This window comes from Dreissena polymorpha, chromosome 1 (genome assembly GCF_020536995.1).
Source record: "Dreissena polymorpha isolate Duluth1 chromosome 1, UMN_Dpol_1.0, whole genome shotgun sequence".
NCBI classification, from domain to species: domain Eukaryota; kingdom Metazoa; phylum Mollusca; class Bivalvia; order Myida; family Dreissenidae; genus Dreissena; species Dreissena polymorpha.
In genome coordinates this window covers 188,183,214-188,205,220 of record NC_068355.1, presented here as the reverse complement: position 1 = coordinate 188,205,220, position 22,007 = coordinate 188,183,214, and the positions used below count along the sequence as shown (strand labels likewise).

Sequence of the window (22,007 nt, the reverse complement as noted above, 5' to 3'; positions counted from 1 at the left end):
TCATATTCTATTTTGTCAATGTCGTCCCTTATGTGATTTACACAACCTAATTGTGTTCCAAATTTTATACATGGATCGATTAATATTCTTGTCAAAAGTACAGTGGTAAAGCATCCTTTGTAGGCATATTACAAACCAGACTAGAGATGTACGGATTTCGCGTATATTCGTTCTAAGTCATGGTGTACCAGTAATAATACCATGGGACGGTTATCAATATGTGATTAACTCTATTTGAAAATCACTTCAAGAGTTTCTGCTGCTTGTAAAGACTAAACAGGGCAATCGGAATGCTGCTCTCCACAGTTTACGCTGAAATTTGCCACAAGTGCTTGATTGTGTTAGAAATTGTTATTTTATTTATCACTTCCGCTTCTCTTCTCCGGATAACTGTCAGAACAATGCACACATGATAGGCATAGTTTACATGCGGAGTAGAATACAACACACGTACCCTTCGGTGTGTTTGACGTTCACCATGACAGGCTTTTCAAAATTCGCACTGCTTAAAACCCTTAATTGTGTTTTATGTGTTATTGATAAAATCACAATATAACTTGTACAGTTCATACACAATAAAGAGAAGATACCTTAGCAATCATTTCTTTATAGCCCCTAGACTATTTTCCTGTTTTGATATGTGACGTTTCTCACAAACATGTGCTATGCATTTTTGTAATGTGTTACAGTCTGGTGTTGTTTTTTTCCAGATACTTGTGTGCAGCAATTTATTCGTTTAAAATGATTTTGTATAGGTGGACATATTTAATAGATACAAAGTTACACTTTTATTTTTGATAGTCATATATGCTTCTTAGTACGTTCAAACGAACTGCTCAGACAATGTGCTACTTTATCTCGAATATTTAAGTTTTTTGTTTATTGTTAGGTTTGGAAATAATAACGTTAATGTATCTGTTTTGAAAAACCTATTCGTTTCTTCATTAATATGTATATTATACAAATTATATTTATACATTAACTTTGTTAGTTTGAAATAAGATAAAACAAGAAACATTTTATAAAGTGTAAAGTAAATTGACTTACATAATAAATTGACTCATACTTGTATTAAGTTAAGTCAATATACATTCACTTACACGTAAGTTGACACCTGTTAAGTGCCCTGTTCATGGGTACGCAAAAGGTGGCACGTATACATTGTGTTACACAATTATTGACAAGTTTCAATGTATCTTGAATTACACATAACCTGACACATGGACGTTTAAGTATTGGAGTATTATATCTCCTTAGCATCAATAGACATAAGATTACATAGTGTCATGGTTAACAGTAGACGTGTACACTTATACGCCTACACCTATTCAATGTTCCTGTACTTTTGTGAAGAAAATTCTGACAAAAAGCATATAAAGTAGTTTTTCGTAAATAGGGTATTAAAGTGAGATTGTACGATATTTATATGTGTTAAATTGTAATATATTGATACAAATATGTTACAATAACACAAAATAGACAAGAAAAAATATTCATTGAGAACGAATTTCATAAACTGCAATATTTTCCTACAATAATTGAAGCATTCGTCTTGTTATAAGGATCGGATAAAGTTATCGTGTGTCCTATGAATAGATTTCGTTGCAGGAAATTAAAATGATCAGTAAATCTAAATTTAGATTCACATCGTACATGCATGATATACATCCTGGCGATTTCGACTGTACATACATTTTCGATTTCAGAATTAAAATATTTCGCATTTTTCAACACATGTTCTTCTTTACTTTTATTTTAATTTATATTGAAATATATGTTTAATAAGTTTTTTTACACATTTTATATAAATTTTTAAATATTTGATAACATCGTACAATCTCACTTTAACATAAATAAGGTCGCGCTGGAATAGTGTATATGGTGATCGCCTAGCGACCGGGAGGTCACGCGCTCATTTCCCACTGTGGGAGCGATCTTGAGATCTCCCCAAGTATTTTTTTCCCAAAAAAAACGTTCGAGGGCGTTTCAAAGAAGCTTAAGCTTAACGACACAGTCAAAACAAAGCAATCAATTCAGTTAATTCAAAGAAACTAGGTGGGCCCTGAAAATACTGTAACGGTGTTAACACTTTTTTTACGTATATAAGACCTCCAACCAATTGAAAATTAAAAATGTTTTTACAACTGCACCGGACAATGTAGGATTGGTTTTCGCCGAAGCTCAAAATAAACAAGTTTTCCCGATACTCGTTTCTGACATTCGACTTTCAATAGAAGTTTTCTTCCGATGCCGTCGTCGTACAATCGCTCGAACAGGATTTAGAAAATTGTTTTTGGACGCTATCTCAAGTAAGCACGTAATTGGTAATTATATGTTCCGATTATCAGATGGTCAAGACGGATCTTTGTTCAATAGCATCCGCTTTCAGTGTCCCAAATAGAACATCTAAATCAGATATTTAACAATGCACAATCAAGGACATTAAGTCCATGACTATAAGTAATCCTATTTATGTAAGAATGTGTATATAAAATGAAATAAAACTGTTGATCAAATTTAAACTTGAAATAAACGGATATATCTTTGATTTAAACGATGAGATACAATGTTGGAACAAGGCTTCTTATAGGTTGTGTATATCATTATGGTTGTCAGAGATAACAATATATCTATGTTATCTTGAGTTTCCTGTTTCTTATACTTTTTGTATTATACATTTCCATTTGATAATCTTTATACTGCAAGGGAAATTCATGTTTATAGTGACGTTTTAATTTATATCAAAATAAACGAATTAGTGCTGCCACATGCGCATGGAAAGCAATTCTCAAGAAATATGTAATGATTTACGTACATATAACATGTTATCAGATGAGCTTTGCCTTTTATTATGAAACCAATCATATTTCAAGACAAAGGTTTCCATTTCTTAACAAAATCAGTATCGATCAAACATTGGCCTTACTTGAACTGTCATGTAGCGGAGACAGATTGCACGTAATATCCCGGCGAAAATTATTGCTTTATATCTTGTCGAATATGCACTTTGATTTCTATTGTCTAAATTGTAAATTAAACATTTCATATACGTCATGCATATAAGTAAAATATCCATTGAATTGTTGTTACCGAATTGAACATCATATTAAAATACAACATATGCTTCATCGCTTCTAAAATGTAGGTGATCATCATTGAGTGTCAAAAACCTAGAATGAGCTTAAGCTCAGAATGAGTTTTATATAAATCACATGAAATCAACTACGACCGTCTGTAGGAAGAGATAATTAATATAGTTTTAAAATGGTCATGCATTTTATATTACGTACACATGCATATATTTTATAATTGCATTGGTATGTAAACTGTGGTAATAGACGATATAAAATTGGTAATATTTGTGTTTATTTGTTTTAAATTTACTTCTAATGAATCCAGCATGTTCTTAAATCAAAAATGGACATAAATTTGCTGTAACATATATTGGTTCCTGACATATCATGTCTTATATTGTGGAGAATATGCAGCTAGAACTTATAGACAATGTAATTGCGTTTGACAGTTCAATTCCCAAACGTACGTAAAATTGTGTGCAATCAATCTGTCCATAAACATCATAATTAGATAACTTGAGACATTATCGTATTTACATTTTAATACAAAACTTTTGAGAAGTTCAACAATACACACAATAATACACACAATCAAATATCAGCAAGACATAAATCTCGGTAGCATCTATGTATGTTACGCAAACACCTGAAAGTTAAAATCATAAGAATAAACAACACATTAAAGCCATGTTTCGGTTTTATGAATAGGTCGTCAATGTTTAACTTAAAAAGACAGAAATCATATCATGTTTTCTTTTTAACCCATTTAAGCCTACTGGACGCTCCCATCCTTCTTAATTGGATCAATTTATTTCCAAAATTAGGGATGTCTAGTATATTTATTTCTATATTTAGAATAGTTCTCACATAAATTCCTTTAAACAAACAGCGCAGACCCAGATGAGACGCCGCATCATGCGAGGTCTCATCTGGGTCTACGCTGTTTGCCAAGGCCTTTTTTCTAGACGCTAGGCATAAATGGGTTAAATCAGAGCATACCTTTCCTAAATTGGTTTTAAACCAAAAACAATTCTATGCTTTCGTGATGCCCATGGCGTCTTAGGACCAACATTCGTAATGTGTACACAGCTACACAGAAATTGATTTAAACATTTAAATGATTTAAACATAAATAAAATAGCAAATAGTTGTGTATTAATATTATTTTCAACAATGGCTTATGACTTAATTACAAACAAGAATTGTTTGTAAAAGATGTATTCTCCTAGACATGAATCAAAGTTTAACCTTGACATGTATCTCTTGATTTAAAATGATAAAGTGTAATACTTCGTCACGAGCATCATACTTATTTTAATACAAACAAGAAAGCCCATAAGTTATAACTGGCACCTTGAATGCATTTTAGAGGATTAAACATATTTTATACCATCTTAATGTTGTTAATCCAACAACTTAACTGTGTCGGAAAAAAATCTTAGTGGAGGACAATAAACTGAATTTTGATGAGAATTACAGTATTTAAAAAGAATATTGTAATATAATTGTATTTGACATTTGACATTGATCGTTTACTTGTTGACGTCAACAATCAACAAATGACTTCCTTTTCATCCAATTAAAGGCTTTTGACATACCGTGCGGAATGAATGGTGTATGGACCAACAAACAGGTGAAAAATCAATAAACTCGCGCGTCGTCGAAACAATAGTAGTAAACAAATGATACTGGTATATAATGTTTAATTCTTATTATATTCAATCGGAACATACTGTTTTAACGTTACAAAAAATATTTTCATGACAATCAATATATATGCAACATAGTAAGATCAATTATATTTCAATTCCACAAATATCTAATCGTTCTTGACTGTAGATAATTATACACGTTTCGAAACAAACATTATATAGCACTTTGGTATTTTGTAATTGTTTGTCAAATGATTCGAATTTAAATAAAGCTTGTGACCTTTGTAATATGATAAATAAACATTAAATACTTATCACATGACGTTCGTATATGCCTCACCGATGAAAATGGTGGAAAGGTATATAGTATTATCAGTGTCCGTGTGGATTTGTGTGCATGCTAATCTTTGGTTCATACATGTATACTACAACATTCAAACTTGCATTAATTATTATATAAGTTCTGCATTTTGTATTATTTTAAGTCATACTTGTTATGCCCCTGTTTCAAATCAGAATTTCTGCAATATTATTAATTCAACTTTTGAAAAATAACATGTGTATATTACAATTAACGGTTAGATGACATTTATACTGTCGCATCATATATTTTTACAGAATGTTTATCGCTTTACCGCAAACGTGATGTTTAACGTTATCACGTTTAAATTACCAACACTTTTTAAAATGTCATATGATTTGATACACTACAAGTAAATCATAACCAGGATTTACGCTTTAATGGTATCGCTTTTGCGCGATATGAGGTGAGTTTACTTCCTCATTCAGTCAATTCGAATCGTTATGACTGTAAAGACCGAGCGATAATGTGGCTTTACAAACTTGTGTGTGTTTTCATACTTGCGACGGTAACAGCGAAAGGTAAATATACATAACTTTGTATTCTTATTGGTATTACAGGTACATGTAGCAGTAGACTTAAATATCATTTTTCTGAAATCATATAATGTTACCGTGATATGGACGTTTCTATCAAAAATGTATAATCTATTGTACTGAAATTTTAGATTAGTAAAGGGTAAGTTATTGAAGGGTGTCAACGTATGGGTATACTTTAACAACTTAAAACACATATAATAAAATTCGAAATGTCGCAATAATAGTTCACAAACAATAAATATAAATTTCGTCATATCTTCGATGTGCTTTATGTATGGAACGTAATATATTGTTATACACATTAGCGATGAGACGAATGCACATGACAAACAACATATTTTTGAAAAGAGATATTGTTGACATTAATTACATATCCATGAATATTTGTCCTGTCCCTACAGCAACTATGCATACCATTTTACTATTCCGTTAAACTTATTTGTATTTAAATTCAAATATGGAGTTTATTCAATATGTTATAAACGTAAATGTATTCATAATCAGTATAAATTATTTTGGTTATTTTATGTAAAGACCTTGAAGTTGTATACAACAACATGAACAGGAAAATATGTTGTACTGATAATGATCATGTAGTTTTCATCAAATTTAACAAGTTAATCAATAACGATCTCGTGAATGTTCATTTATAAATCGAATTATATACACGGATTTCCTTCCGTCGATTAATTACATGATTGTCTTGAACTTAAATGTGTTTAGATATATACAAATTTCACTTGCATGTCATGTTAAAAATGTTGGTATATTTAGATAAAAAAAGTTAAAGGTTGATTAATGTAGTAAAATATACTTTCATCATAATTTTAAGCCTGTTAGCGACATTCGAATAGTTAATCCGTTTCACATGTTTGTCTATGAATTTATAATGAATGTTACAATAAACAGTAAAAGACAACGAAGTTGTACCTATCATTATTGCAAGTTACGTTTAATAAAATTTCATATCCGGTCACATTCCGCTGAAGAAGAAAAACATACAATATATTTTGTACCATAGCCAAACAAATGGAAACAAAGTTGCATGCGGTTTGCGGGGAAAATTGATAAACTATTTGTGTTAATGGATAATAAATTATTAATAAAAATACTATTTATTTGTTTAACAATGTTTAGATAATCCAGACTATAACAGGACGTGCACTTGCTATTAGAGTCTCTGTTGCGTGGCCAATTGTCAAAAATATTTTTAAAAGAAAGATTTTTGTCCAAGAATAGGCTTGTATTATTTGAGATAAATGAATAAAAAGAGCTTGGAAACTCAAACGAAAAACTAACGATGATTAATATTAAATTGGTTCAACCACGAAAACGCATAACAACAACCATTTGAAATTAAAAACTATACATGATTATGTAGCCATACAATCAGACAATACAATTTTTTCTTGAACTAGTCTTCAGAAGACTCGAACTTATGAATATTTTTTCTGATTGTTTACAGTGTTAAAGCATATTAAAGTCAAATGCATGCTTGAAAATTTTCCCACGTCTTTTACAATCTAACATTTCAGGCAAATTAAATAATGTTTGCCAACCATTAACAGATCAGCACACGGTCAGCACTTCACTCTACCTGAAGTGTTCTCTACATCCTCCAAGACCTAAAAACAAACGACTTGAAAGAACAGGATACGTTGTGAAGAAGGGAATCATCCTTGAGATCACTGTCACCAGGGAATTCAAAATTCCCTGGTGATGGGTCTGCTCCGGATGTAGATACTAGTGCGGTGGTCTTGCAATATCGCCTCAATGAAAACAGAAAACAGAAAGGAGGAGAGAATACCTCCCTGACGGACGCTCGTTGATGTCCTGCATATATCACCACTTTTTCCATGGATAAATACTGCTCTGTCTTGCTTGCGTTTCCGTAGAGTTATTGGATGACTTTCACTATCCCTACGCAAAAATTGAATCCTCTCTTAGCCTGCCATAGTCATTCATTCCACAGGTGGTCAAAAACTTTAAGTCGTTGAAGTTGTGCAATAGTTTACGTTGGTGTTGCAGCTGTTTCTCAATGTAGGCTCTGCAACTGAAGTTTTTTTTCCACTCTGTTCGCATAGCTTTGTATTAAGCTTGCTCTTACGGCTGACGTTTCATGGCTTTACTTTTCAGTCGGCTGAGTATGATGCGTTTAATGACTATGATGTGATGGCAAATGTGGTTTATGTCGTTGTAATTGACGCACAGCTCACGGATGCCCCTTTTGGTAGAGTGATGACCAGATATTGGTTGCTCGCCTTCGGCCACGTCTTCTTTTCCCAGGTATTCGCGCATTGTGCCGTCTTTGCTGCAGTTGTTGCTACCTCTTCTCTGTGCCTAACCAGCTTTGTCCACTGTCTCAGATTTTCTTGCCTTTACACTGCGCACCACTACCTCCACATCTGACTTTGGAATGGAAGGACTTTAGTTTTCGGCTTCTGGCCGGGGCACGTTCTGAATGAGAGTGGTGTAAGATTAAGCGGGAAGTTTAAGAGGTTACTGCAGTAATCGGTTCACCTTTTTAGGACTGCGACACTCTTGTTGAGGGGGTTCCCGTCGCCGTCTGCTATAACACGGGGTTCCCGTCAGCGTTTGCTATGACACTGGTTTGAGCTGTTTGGTCTTCGTGAGGGTCTTGATGATGTTGTATGCCTTCTTAATGTTGCCTGGTGTCATGTATTGTTAATGCTTATTCATGCTCCTAAAGCCACCACTCTACGACGGCATATGAGTATATTAAAAAGAAGAAGAATACGGGATGGAGGTCAACACGAAGCATTCGAACAACACCAGTTAAGTCGTCTCCATTACCACGAGAAGATGCACAAAGAAACCAGCTTCAAGAACATGGGTGCAGCTTTGTCCATAAGTACCAGAACCTCTGAGGTCCAAATAAGAATTGCCACGGTGACCGCACCGATGGTCAGACTGAGCGAAATGTGGACTTTAGCTTTCCCAACAGGCCCTACAAGATCCTCGTTGTCATTATCTTTTTTCACGGCTAAGAGACCTTTGGCACTTCATGTGGAAACAGTACGCAAGATTAAAACCTTTGGACATGAATGTCCACAAACACTGCTCCGCATCCTATATAGAGCACATAGCAAACGTATAAGTCTGAAACACGACAAAAGCGCCTGTTGGCTCACAAGTATGAGTAATCGATTAAACAAAGAGGAGCTAACGTATTCGATTGCTGAAACGGGGCGATTCTATAACGTTTAACTCCGCCGACAGAAAGTTAATGAGGTTTTGACCAACTATTTAACAGGCTCGTGTCTGACACGTGCGAAAATAAATTAATTCAGAACACAGCAACATTAAAATTTAGACTGAAATGTGACTGCATTCCTCGAATAAAGCCATAGCTCAACGATAAGTATCAGTTATTGATTCCTTACACCGAAAATATACTTTCGGCTAAACGATCATTTACCTGGCGTCGCATGGAATGTTTGACTTTGACCACCTGACAGTTGGGTTTGCGTCACCTGCAATATATTTGAATAAGATTGCCTGATATTACGGGGCTCATTGAAATTGTGGACACCTGTTACCTAAGATGTCAGAGTTGGGACATATGAATCTGGACCGCGAATGCAGGTGAAACATGGACCTGATATAGTGAGCAAGTTTACTCAAATATTGAACTAGTGTCATCTGAAATGCTTGCCTTCGATTACCTCCAATTTTGACTGGGAGGGCACGAAAAAATATTGAACTAGGAGAATATAAAATAGTGGAGTTCGGGCATATGTCATGTTGGAATGGGTCATCTTAAATATTTGACTTGAACTACCTGAGACGGTATCAGGCTTATGTCAATGTTGTAACTTGTTCACACAAAATTTGATTCAAAAAAGGGTATTCCTTTGACAAAAATATCATTAAATTTATACAAAGTACGTTTACGTTCTAGAAAAATGCCGTTTTCAAAAGAATTGAATGATGGCATAATGGAAATTATAGAAATAATCCCTCAAATTCCAACTCGTACATTTGCCTGCGGAAACCACAAGACCATTTTGCAATAAACCTAAACTTTGAGATAGATACAGAAATCAAAGCCATTTTCTTGGATGCACTTTGACATAAAGTCAATTATATTGTAGTATAATTAGACAGAACGCTCACCTAAAGTCTTAATTTGTTCACTGATCATACAGTGCGGGTTACGTGATTTAGAAATTTAAAAAGGTGTGTACGTTTGTACTAAAACACGTTCAACACTATAAACCGATGTAAGGTTTAGCAATCGTCCACTGAAGCGCTTATTTCGCTTGACCCACTTCATTTTACACAATGAACAAAACTTCCGTGTTTAAGATCTCTCTTTATAAATATGGGGGTACACCATAACTTAACCGCAAGTTTAAATAACTATGTTAGCTATCATGTTTCGAAATAGTTGAAATGGCGACTTTGGTACGAGTATATGTGTTTTGGATCCTTATTTATATATGCCTGTTAACAGAAGGTAATTCTTATTGTATATTTTAATTACATTGCTGCTATTGTGTTTGTTCGTTTTTATTCGCGAAATTATGTTAGTGTAAACAATTACAATGTTTTTAACTAATTTATTTAGATTAAAAAAAAACATATCAGGGATCAAAATATTAAATATAAAAAAGAAAATAAAAACACTTGAAACTTCAACAACGTGTTTATCGATAAAAAGTGAATTTTAGTGTTCTTTTGCACTCTATCTACCCACACAATATGCGCATGCTATTTACACTGTCGATATTGACATAAATTAACTACGAGATTATTTATTTGTTGAATGGTTATAATACCCGTCTGCATCCATGGAGTAACTACAAATGTTTTGTTGAAAGTCGGCAAATTAAATTAGGAAAAACTTCAACTTAATACAAGTTCTGTTTTTTCAGAATTGCATGTTATAGATGTAAAGAACATTGCAACTTTAAACGTAGAGTTGTGTTCAACTGATGCAGGTATTACACAGATTAAACTTGACCTGTATTTATTGAAACACTTAAATACATAATTATTGCTAATTTAAGTTACCGCATGAAACAACGTATATCCGAGAATATAAATTGAAGAGTTTCTTCAAGACCGTACATATTAGGGCATTAAATTGTTAATATTAAGAAGTGAAACTCAAGCTGCTGGAGTAGTATTGATTAATAAAAAATACAATCGGTTGGTCCTCTATTTAAGGCAAGTGACCAATTGCAGGTTTCAAGCCTTTTTTTATCATGCATCATGATCCTACAACTATGGCAACAAATAACCAACCGAAAGGTGGACAGACATATCGGCATTTTTGGAAAACACACTTACAAAAAGCTTTACATTAGCAATTGCATCATTTAATATGTTGACAAAATAATGTTACAAGTAATCTGTTAATCTGACTAGGTACTTTACATGTTAACAATAAGTCATTATCTTGCAACACAAAACAATAGTATATTTCGACGCATTCCGTGTTGAGATAACTTCCTCATTTTTACTATTTTCAGTATGTTTTTGGAAGTCATAATTTCTGACAAGAATACAAATTATTCGATCGTAATCTTGCGGATGCTATGCTCTTATATTTATCATATCATAATCATGAGAGCGTGCACAAAAAGAAACTAGAAACAACACCTTATAATAATGTTTTGCGTTTCAATCATTCGCTTTAGGTTCAAGTTTGTTGTCATGTTCGGGATTCGTAGTTGTGTTTTTATGTAAACGTTTGCAAGAAGCAAGAAGTGGAATTATGTAACCTTCTTTCTAATGTTGCTCTAAAGTTTTTTGTTTTAATGTGTTTTTTAAAGTTTTTCTTGACCGATAAAAAACAACACAATGAAAATAACGAATTAATTGGCAGTTAAGTTAAAAAAATCATTGACCAAAATAGCATACAGTGATAATTTAAAAAAATGTGACATTTTCAATTAACTGTCCATATGTATTCTAGATTCCCGATTTAAATATTTCAATCAATTTAACACGCAAGGATTTATTGTTCTGTGTATGCTCTGTACACGGCTTACACAGAAATATAGTACTGATGGCTAACGTATTAGTTGAGTACATTTATGTATGTGTTTGCAATCGTGTAGTAAAGAGACATATGATGCTTAAATTTGGCACATATTTATCAGAATAATGCTACTTAATTACCGTGCTTTAAGTTGTAGAATTTTCATAGATTATATTGATATGGTACCTTTAAAGGGATTGAAATGATAAAAGCTACTTATTTAAAGGATCTGTAATTTTTTATTTTTTTTTTATTATTTTTGGGTGATTCATTGAATAGTTTGTCTACCAGTGGGTATCAATATAGAATATTATTTAACATCAATGTTGACCTTACAACATTCAAAGTATTCCACTTCGACTGATGTTATGAAAATTCGCACATATTGGCAATGAAGGGGGAATCATACGCATGAAACACAGACAAACCTATCTAAAAATGTGCCTTCAGCAAAATGTTAGGTAGCTACGTTAGTTTGAGCCAATGAGACTGCACGGTGTAACTTTTATGTATCAAAGTTTATTTTGCCTATTTATATCCATCAACGTCATATTGTAAACAGATATAAAATTGCGACTTAATTCAAACGCGGAACACAATTCGTATTTGATTTATTCTTCTACGTAATTTGGTGTATACAATTTGAGCCTCGAAAGGTATGGAGCGCGCCTAAAGATACCTTATATGAGGACCAGGTTTGTTTTCTAGCACCCAATCATGTTTATCTTACTCGCCATACGAACATTTAGATAAAATCATAATAACAGCTGCAATTTCTAGTGATGTACGTGTGTATTAAATGCAGCATTTGGATTGTTCTTGTACATAAGGGAATTACCTGAAAATCCGTTCTAAACCCCACATGTCCGGTATGGTGACCAGAAAAACTAAATACACAAGCGCCATGAGTGAGCATTCAAAAAAGGGTCGTATAATGAGAAGCGCGTGTTACGGTTTTAATAATGCATAGTACATTGCAAGTTATATCTTATATAGCAATTGCATCATTTGCTTCAGCAGTCCCATGCGTAACTACGTATGTAATGCATATATAATGTTAAAAATTATATTAACATAAATGAAATATATATAAAAAAAACTTTGTTGGACGTTAAGTGACAATATAAGTGTTCGTTTTCCACGTTTCACCTATTATGTGTAATATTAATCAAGCATAACCTGTATGTTTACTATGATAAAAATATTCAACTGTTTTACACAATGTTAGTTCTTACGCCCACGGAAGCATTTATTTAACTTGACAATCTTCGCGAGACACCACTAACTAAACGTCCGTGATACAAGTTTTATATGTTTAAAATATATGGGTTTACATAGCCTTTATGACATGATTACGAATGCAAACCATTAAATATTTACACCGTTGGAATGGCTTTGCATGAACAGTTAGCTTTGTTCGGAAAATGCCTGTATTTATATTTAAAAGGTACGAAATTAAACATGTTATATTCGTATTTTCACTTTAATCTTGTTAAATCTGCAAAAAAAGCATGATTGGAAATTACACTTTTTTTGTTATATGTATAATATTATGTACAAATACATTTCATGACAGTTATAATCTGAAACATCGAGTTTCGGTTAACTAATTTGACATAATAGGACACACAGATAAATTTAAATTACAGCTGCTATAAAACAGCTCAGTACTCAATCTTATTGTTTATTTGACACTAGCACAAAACACAGTGTTAAGACATATCGATTACGTGTGTTTGAGGCAAATATATTCTCTATGACACAATGTAAATAATAATAATAATATATTAACGATGAAGGTATATTATTTGATCATATTTCCATCAAGTAAATGGTTAGTATTCCAACGTTTTTAAGATCTTTTCATTGTGCTTAGGAAAGTTTGAGATACACATATACATATGAAACACAATTATTTTTAATGCTTGAAATACATATACGAAATATATTATCTGAAGTTACTTGTTTAAGACAGCTTAATGGAAAAAAACACGTAAAAAAAATCCCCATACTGAGTAAAAGTATTGTATACATTTAAGTACGTTCTCATTTTAATGCTGTTTGTAGCTCTTCTTATGTGCCTTGTGAATAACGGTGCTTGGCGAATACGTTTGTTTTGCGAAAATATGTGGCTTGCGAGTAAGAAATCTTTGTTAATAACGGTGTTTTAAGAACAATTGTGATTTGAGATGTAGGATGTTATATGAATAAGGTTCTTTGAAAATAGGGGTCAATTTTTAAACAAGCAGGTATTTTTGTAAATAACAGACATTTGTAAAATAAAGGGATTTTTTTTATAACTCATGTGTTGTTAAAATACAAAATAGTATACCTAACAATTTGTAAAATATAATTATTAGGGATTAACTATGTTTTAACCAAAGCAAAAAAGAAAATACTTTATGAAAGATCACTTTTTAACATATAATCATTCTTCCCAAAATTAATGAACATGGGCTTTGTAATATTATTGTTGTATTGTTGTTTTTTTACAAGTGCCACGCAATAAATCAAACTCCTCAGATGGATGTATCTTTTTCAATGTCTTCTATTAAAACACTTTGCACATAATTCAACTATTCAAATGCAAAATGTAATCAACAATTTACAAACCTGTATTATTTTGAGGTAGTTCTCACCACTATTAAGTCATTTGGATGAAACGTGTTATTTTGTAAGTACATACCAAGTATTATAAAAGTTTGGTTTAATCTTCTTGCCCGTTGTTATAGTCCAGTAAAGTTTTACTGCACCACCAAGAACATTCACATTTGTTAGTGTTTTTGGCAAAATATCGCGAGACCTTAATGCAATATTGAGGACAAATAAAACGTCAGAAACATTATCAGGAATTAAATTTTCGATCGCACATCTTTTATTTGTCTCAAAATACCGATTGCCATTACAATACAATAAAATACATACAATACGGCATAAAACATAGAATAATGATCACAGCAGAGGTCACCAACTTTGAACGGTCAATACAAAGCGTTTGGTGTTGAACTCGGTTTGAAAGGTCGCCGAATCCTGCACTTATTGCAAAAAATATCTCACAACACGAAACCAACCCAATGTATACCATATAGATTACACAACATAACACATTTACAAAAAAAGGATTAAGTTGTGGGTTGCCGTATTAGAAGTGTCGATGCGAAGCCGCATTTGGAGCTTAAATTGGTTGGTGGAGTGACTAATTTCACACTACGCCCGTATTCAAGCCTGGTTTATGTTGTTTATTGTTTGATTTTCTGCGTTAATTATTGGATGATGATATAACTCTTTCCGTGGGACGAAACCTGATTGTTGTCCTATGTAACAACTTTCTGTGAGAGATGTGTTACATGACGTGAGACGTGAAGGCTCGTCGTTTGCGTACAGTAACCATAAATAACGCTTTTTAAATAAATCTTGGTAAAATTTAACTATTTTTTATTTAGAAACGCTCCCTTCTTACATGAATCCACATTCACATTTAGAACATGCTGCCGCTTTATTGTATACCATGTTTAACATGTTTAACAAATCATAATAAGATTGATTTACAATAGCGACACAGCCGGTCCTCAAATACATCAGTTAACTGTCATGATGAATAAATATTACCATTTAATATAAATTTACGGACGTTCATAATGCCCATTACCAAAATACGAATCGCTAAAACTAATGAATAAATGCATTCAATTACATACAACAAGAACTGTGATATTTAAAAATGTTTTCTTGTTGTCGTTTTTTTCTTCTTTGATGCGTTCAAAAACTCAAAAGTTGTTTCGCTGTATTAATCGGTGTGTATATTATGCATTAAGCGCTATGACACTATAAAAACACATTTTTTCTTTCAACATTATGCCAATTTTTATATAAATGCCTCTATAAGAAACAAAAAAAAAACGAAAAAAAAGGGAAATTGTATTCCTACATTACGTTATGTGACATCAATTTCTTTTAAAATTTGTTCTCTAAAATATGGTTAGGTCTTTTTGCAGTTTATTAATCTAATACATACGGACCTCTTTATATCCCCGAATGTATTTCAGGGTCGGGTTATTTCATTTCATCGACTGAAACGACCTGGCAAACTGTTGGTAAAGAATGTGAGCTTGTACAACCAGAACTTAAGTACAATGAAAACGGCCTTGTTGAGCTCGAAGAACAATTTGATATACACGACACTATTCCTGGAGAAGGTGTTTGGATAGGATATTTCAAGGCATTTACAAAGTTCGTGTTTAAAGGTAAACAACTGTAATGTATGATGGTTCGACTCTACTTTAAGGGGATCTAATTGTTTACATTTGTTTTTGAATAAGTATAGAAATCGGTTTTGCTCATCAGACAACAAGTATGTACTGATTGACCAATATGTTGTCATTGAGAGAATATAATGTTATCTAAGAACCTAATCACGTAAATCAATCAAGATTATTTGGTATGCTTTTTCGTAAACAACATATTACTGTCGTGAGGGGATCTTTCCTAATATTCCATGTCATAAATATTGGAGTTTCAATTCAAAGCATCATTATGTTTCAATTAGGTTGCGGGTATAATGCGCATGATGAGTTTCCCAATAAAACGCACACCGTGTCCAGTCTGGGACGTTGCCATCATATCTGCGGTGGAATCAATATGTGGATAATCGGTACAGATAAGGTAATGAACAGTTTCTTTAATTTCAAATGTAGTTATATATGCTGTAATGATTGTATGTGTTGCAAATCTGGACAATTGCAATCAAATGGTTAGATTAAAAACTGATGTTTTAAGTCGCGGTGTCCGCAAACCAATCAGTATATTTTCGGGTTCAAAAAAACATTTCAGCAGGGGACTAAAGGCTAGAACTATTATATAAATACCATAAACACGGAGGCAACGACACATTTTTGAACATCCGCATTCCTTTTATTACGAGTTAAACCTTTCAATACTAATATATTGTACGGCTCTGAGGTTTAACGTTTGTTTTTAATGTGAATAATTAATGACGTGCAGCGTTTGTTTTACATATAATGAACAAACAAATAAATACATAAGTAAATCCGTTTCCCGTTAAGCAAGTTGCGTCGTGTGTGTTTTAAGTGTTATACCATAATTGACAAAATTTGAATCGATGTAATGCTTAAACATTTGAGCGATAATTAAAGTATGCAGCAATACATTTTATTAACTTGGTTTCATTGCATTATTATTTGCTCTCGTAGAATTGAAAGCAGCATAATTGTTCACATCAGCGGTTAAAATACAAAATATCATCGACCGCCATAGCGATTGCCTTATAATTGTTCCCAGAATAAAAGCAAATAATGTTAAGACAGGCTGTTGAAGTGTTAATGTCAACACATATGTTATTCAGATCGTTTAAGTTGCATGTACGTCCTCACTCGTGAAAAACGAGTCATTCAAGGAACCCGCAATTGTTGATCGAAAACAGCTTAAATACGTTGTTATGTTCTAGTTAAAGCGATTTTTCTGGAAAATCTGGAAAATCTTGGCCTTGTCGACGTGCAATTATCATATATAACCGAAACATTTTGAACCATGGAATAGATGTTTTTACTCAAGAAGGAATTAGAAAAGTCAGTAGGTTACTGAAAAGGATTTGATATCCGTATTGAATGTCTACTATGCTTTATTTTAGTTGATGTTTGCCATGCTATGAACACTATTCTTGGATAACCCTGTACGAATACATAAACAGTGAAGGCACGATATGTATTGTTTTACAAATAAGCAATATTACGCGACAATAAAGCTTCATATCAGATATAATTAGTGCAGGGACGCCACCATATTCCTTGTTTTCTCACAATTTCTTTAATGACGAAAATAAATGCATAAAAATAACCAACTCCATAAATTACAATAGTTATAGGTTAATATACGTTTCACTGTTCAATACGGAGATATATATGGACGAGCACACAGATTAAAGTCATATTGGACCAGCCGTTAGGCTAAACTGTCCAATATGGAAAAATACATAATTGTTTGATCCAATACCGGAATATATTGGACGGTAACGTGGTACATATAAAGAATGCCCATTGGATGAATTTATTGGATATAGAATAAGGAATATTAACAGTAAATTTCGTTTTTATAGATTTCCGATACTGACGTCAGTAGTACAATAAATATATAAGGTTGGTATTTAACCCACGCGTCAATTTTGGCACGTATATTGGACGCGAATTTCGTTTGTGATTAATTCTGGATGTGAGGTTCGTCTAGCGATCAGACCGGTTAAAATACTGAATGCTTGGGATTCTACGTTTCAATGCGGTTATGCCAAAGTCGATCATATTGTATATTTTATTGTTGCTTCGTAGATATAAACCGTTCCTTTGATTCTATATATTTAAAGTTATATAAGTTCAATTTGGACGGAAAAATGTTGCGCCGTATACGCATTATGTATCAATCGGTCATAGCATGTGTAAGACAATGTAGCACATACTCGGAGCATTGGAGTATCAATGGGGGCTGACGAGGTCAAAGCGTAGTCCGTTTCGTTACGACGTCGGATATATGTTTTACTACGAAAACATTGTTTAAATACACATGACATCGAGCACGGATTAGTCAAAAATTGTGTTTAAAACATGTAAGATTATGCTTTTCTAATAACAAAACTCTGAGTTTAATCACAATGACATTGACACAATTTTACAATTTCCATATTGATATATGTATCGTTAAGCCACTGGTGTGTTTAGAAATGTGTAGGGTGACCCAGTTATCAGAAATAAAGGCTAAATATTATGATTAGGCATGATCATGTCTCTGACAGTATACGTATATGCCTCGCTGCGACAACGCTATAATAGCGTGTATACGTTTCTCACAGGAGACGTATTGGTTATCTCTCAAAGGCAAAATAAAGAACGGTTTTTTTTAAACGGAGTCATTGAGTGGCTGGATGTTTCCTTTGAGGAAGAGGTAGTAACAACGGCACAACATGATCCGAAGCGCACAGTCAACATGATAATGCACATTGTTATGATAAAGTTAAATTCACAACTAGGCCAAAAGAAACGATTAAAATCGAAAATCCATATATACAATGACAGTTGAAAGTCGAGCACCTTATGTCGTCGGTCTAAAAACAAATGACGCATCTTCACCTTGTGACAATCCCTTATACGTTCATTTTGATAGAGACCGACGATAGGTTTTCAGCATACGGTACTCTTTATCAAATAACATTCGATTCTCGTTATCCCCAACTCGCTTGTCTCGAAACTCTGCTTATGTCAAAGTAAATCCCATGTCCCAACTTCGATCATTATTTATCTCATACGGATTTTGATTTTTACATTTTATATATCAGAGCGATTTTCTTGAAAATCGGGTATCGTCTCGTACTGAGATGAATGTCATGTTCGTATACATGATTTTACCTGTAAAATCCACACCTGTAACAGCCGTAAGGTGTGGAAAGTAGGACCCCAATGGCACAAATCCGCAATTGCATAATCAATATATTGTTGTAAAGGTGTGGCAGTGGGTTTCTGTCACAGGTTATAGTTTACTGCGTACATGACGGCCGGTAAATTTACCTCGTGTTACAATGCGGTTAAGGCCCAGTCTCAATATGATGCCGGCGGAGCCCCAGTGCGTGATCAGGCATCTACCGGGATAAACCGGGGCCCTACCTTGATAAACCGGTGCTCCACCGGGATGAACCGTGGACGACCGGGAACAACCAGGGCTCCACCGGGAAAGTATTAAAATGTTTAATACCTCCGGGAAGAACCGGGAGTCACCGGGTAGGGCCGGCAACGACCGGCGTGGCACCAAGAACAACCGGGACTGTACTAGAAACAACCGGGACGGCAACTTAGCTCCACCGGGGCCCTAACAAATCCCGGCAGAGCTACGGAAACGCTCCGGTGGAGCCCCGGTGAATGCCGGCAGAGTCCCTTTATAGCTACGTTACATATGTAAACCGGTGCTCTGACGGTGCCGTCCCGGTTGTTCCCGGTGCAGTCCTGGTTGTTTCCAGTGCCAAGCCGGTCATTGCCGTTCCTTCCCGGTAACTCCTGGTTCATTCCGGAGTTATTAAACATTTGAATACTTTCCCGGTGGAGCCCCGGTTGTCCCCGGTTAAACCAGGGCGTTGCCGCAGCTCTGCCGGGGTCTGATGCCGGTATAGCCCCGATGAGTGCCGGCGTAGTGACGGTATACCAGGGCTCTGCCGGGACTCTGCCGGCTTTCACCGGGTTCAACCTTTTCGTTTTGATGTTCACGCGCACATTGAAGCACGGCATCTTTTGCACTGGGCAATGGCAGCCTGCAGTAACAGCAAACTGCGTGTGATATGTCCTGAAATGGATACAGAAACTTCGTTGAGCAACCTATAAATTATATATGTACTTCGTTACGCAGCCAATACATACTCTGTTCGAAACCTATACATAAAGCGACTTGTAATTTCTTTTGAAACAAAGCATTTGAATAATTAAAACACATGTTCGTAACCTGTTTTGTACTTTAAAATGTGTAATGTACACTGAATCAAAGAAACATGTAGTTTTATTTAATTTAAATTACCGTAATTGGCTATTTTAACAGAATAACCACCTTATGCATTGCTTCAAATCAAAATATTTCGATTTTAGCTCAAAATAAACTTAAAGGTTGCAACTACGCGCATTTGTTATGAGATTGTTATTGAAAATAAGTACCTACCATTACTGGATGTTCCGTTCTCTAATCCATAAACACCAGAAAAGATGAAACTCGCCTGATTAAGTAGTGTATTAACACAATGTTTTCGTACTAAAACATATACCCGACGTCGTAGCGAAACGGACTACGCTTTGACCTCGTCAGCCCCCAGTGAGTATAGCAATCGGAATTATACAGGGAGAGATAACATCGCCTATACTATTTTATCTTTTCGTGGACGAAATGATTTTACAAAATAGACATTATGCGATACATAATAAATATACAAGGCATATGTTTAATTCTATTTCTGTTTGAAGACGAAATGGTTGTAATAGGTGACACGACAGAAGACATACACTTGTCTATTGTTCATTTATATGAATATTGTAATTTCTGGGGTTTGCAAGTTAACATACCGAAAACCAAATTGTAAAAGAATGTTGAGGCAGTTTGTGTTCAAAGAGAATGCTGTTTTGTAATGTTTTTCGACATTGATGTTGCATTTAGGGCGGGAGTAAAACTCGGGTAACGTCTAATGTTGGCCGTTTAAGTATATTTTCCGTACCCGGGGTACGATGCAGTATACTTAAGAGTATACTACTTTGTAGGACCACATTTCTAACTTACATACCAAATGTTAATTCGATATTTATATAACATATTTCATCCCACATCCCTGATATGACCAATTTTTTGTAATTAAAAAATTTTAAGTTTAGCCAAGCTAGTAGAAGGCAACTGAATGATGTTACATGACAAACATAACACATATGTTTAAAAGAAGATATTTTTTTCTTCTATGGCGTTGACAATTTTTATTTCAGGCGTATGCTTTGAAATTGTTTAAAGGACAACTAACAGATGCAACGTACAAAATACACAGCTTTAAGCCTTGTGTTTCGAGAGGAGAACATTATTCCATGTATTTCTATAGTCTAAATTTTTGTTTTTCACTTGTTCTCTGGAACCTGGTCACTTTTTAATCAAGAGATATGATAACAAACTTAGAAGGTCACTTTACGATGTTACAAACCAAATATATAACTCGTGACAAATGCGATTTCATGTGAGAAATATTTGTTTAATTTATTTAGTCTTTAAGTCTATATAAACCATAAGACAACTGAGACGTGGTCAGTTTTGACCATACGGTCCTGATTTGAACAAGCTTACTACTAGAGCGCTTGACCAAGTTTGACATTCTACATTTCACCTATGACCCCTGCGATTTTACCTTGTTGTTTTTTTAATAGATTTTGTGTTTACAATTTATTTGCAGCTTTGGTTTCACGAATATAAGGGAGACTTGAACAATTTAATGAAATGTAAACAAGAGTTACCCAAGAATCAGTTCTATAAAGTTTCATGAAGATCTGCCTTTGATTTGACAAGAGATTTTGTGCTAATAAAAAGTCTAAACCTGGAGGATAACCAGTGATTGAAAACGCTCACCATGTGCACGTGGAGCACAAAGAGCTAAACAGCGGCGCACATTCCGATTTAAACAAAGATACCCAGATGGGCAATTCATTTGCTGATAATTATCATTAATACGCTTATAAAGGAAAAAAGTACAAGCAAAATAATAAGTTACAGAAGTTCACATGAATGCGCTCATGAACTTCCATAAGAATTTAGTTGCACGTGATAAAAAATCCCTACGTGCGGACAGACGGACAAGTGACAATA

At 34.0% G+C, this 22,007-nt stretch overlaps 2 protein-coding genes across 3 annotated transcripts in view; both read left to right on the top strand.

Moving 5' to 3' along the window:
- LOC127864285 (uncharacterized) overlaps positions 1-22,007 on the top strand; it is a 502,833-nt gene that overhangs the window by 262,235 nt on the left and 218,591 nt on the right. The window lies entirely within an intron of this gene.
- LOC127865134 (UDP-glucose 4-epimerase-like) overlaps positions 9,943-22,007 on the top strand; it is a 62,877-nt gene continuing 50,812 nt past the window's right edge. The window contains exons 1-3 of the mRNA XM_052405028.1: positions 9,943-10,106; positions 15,683-15,880; positions 16,183-16,298. Of these exons, the coding sequence (XP_052260988.1) occupies positions 10,043-10,106; positions 15,683-15,880; positions 16,183-16,298 (378 nt within the window). The 5' untranslated portion in view covers positions 9,943-10,042. The remainder of the gene's footprint in view (positions 10,107-15,682; positions 15,881-16,182; positions 16,299-22,007) is intronic.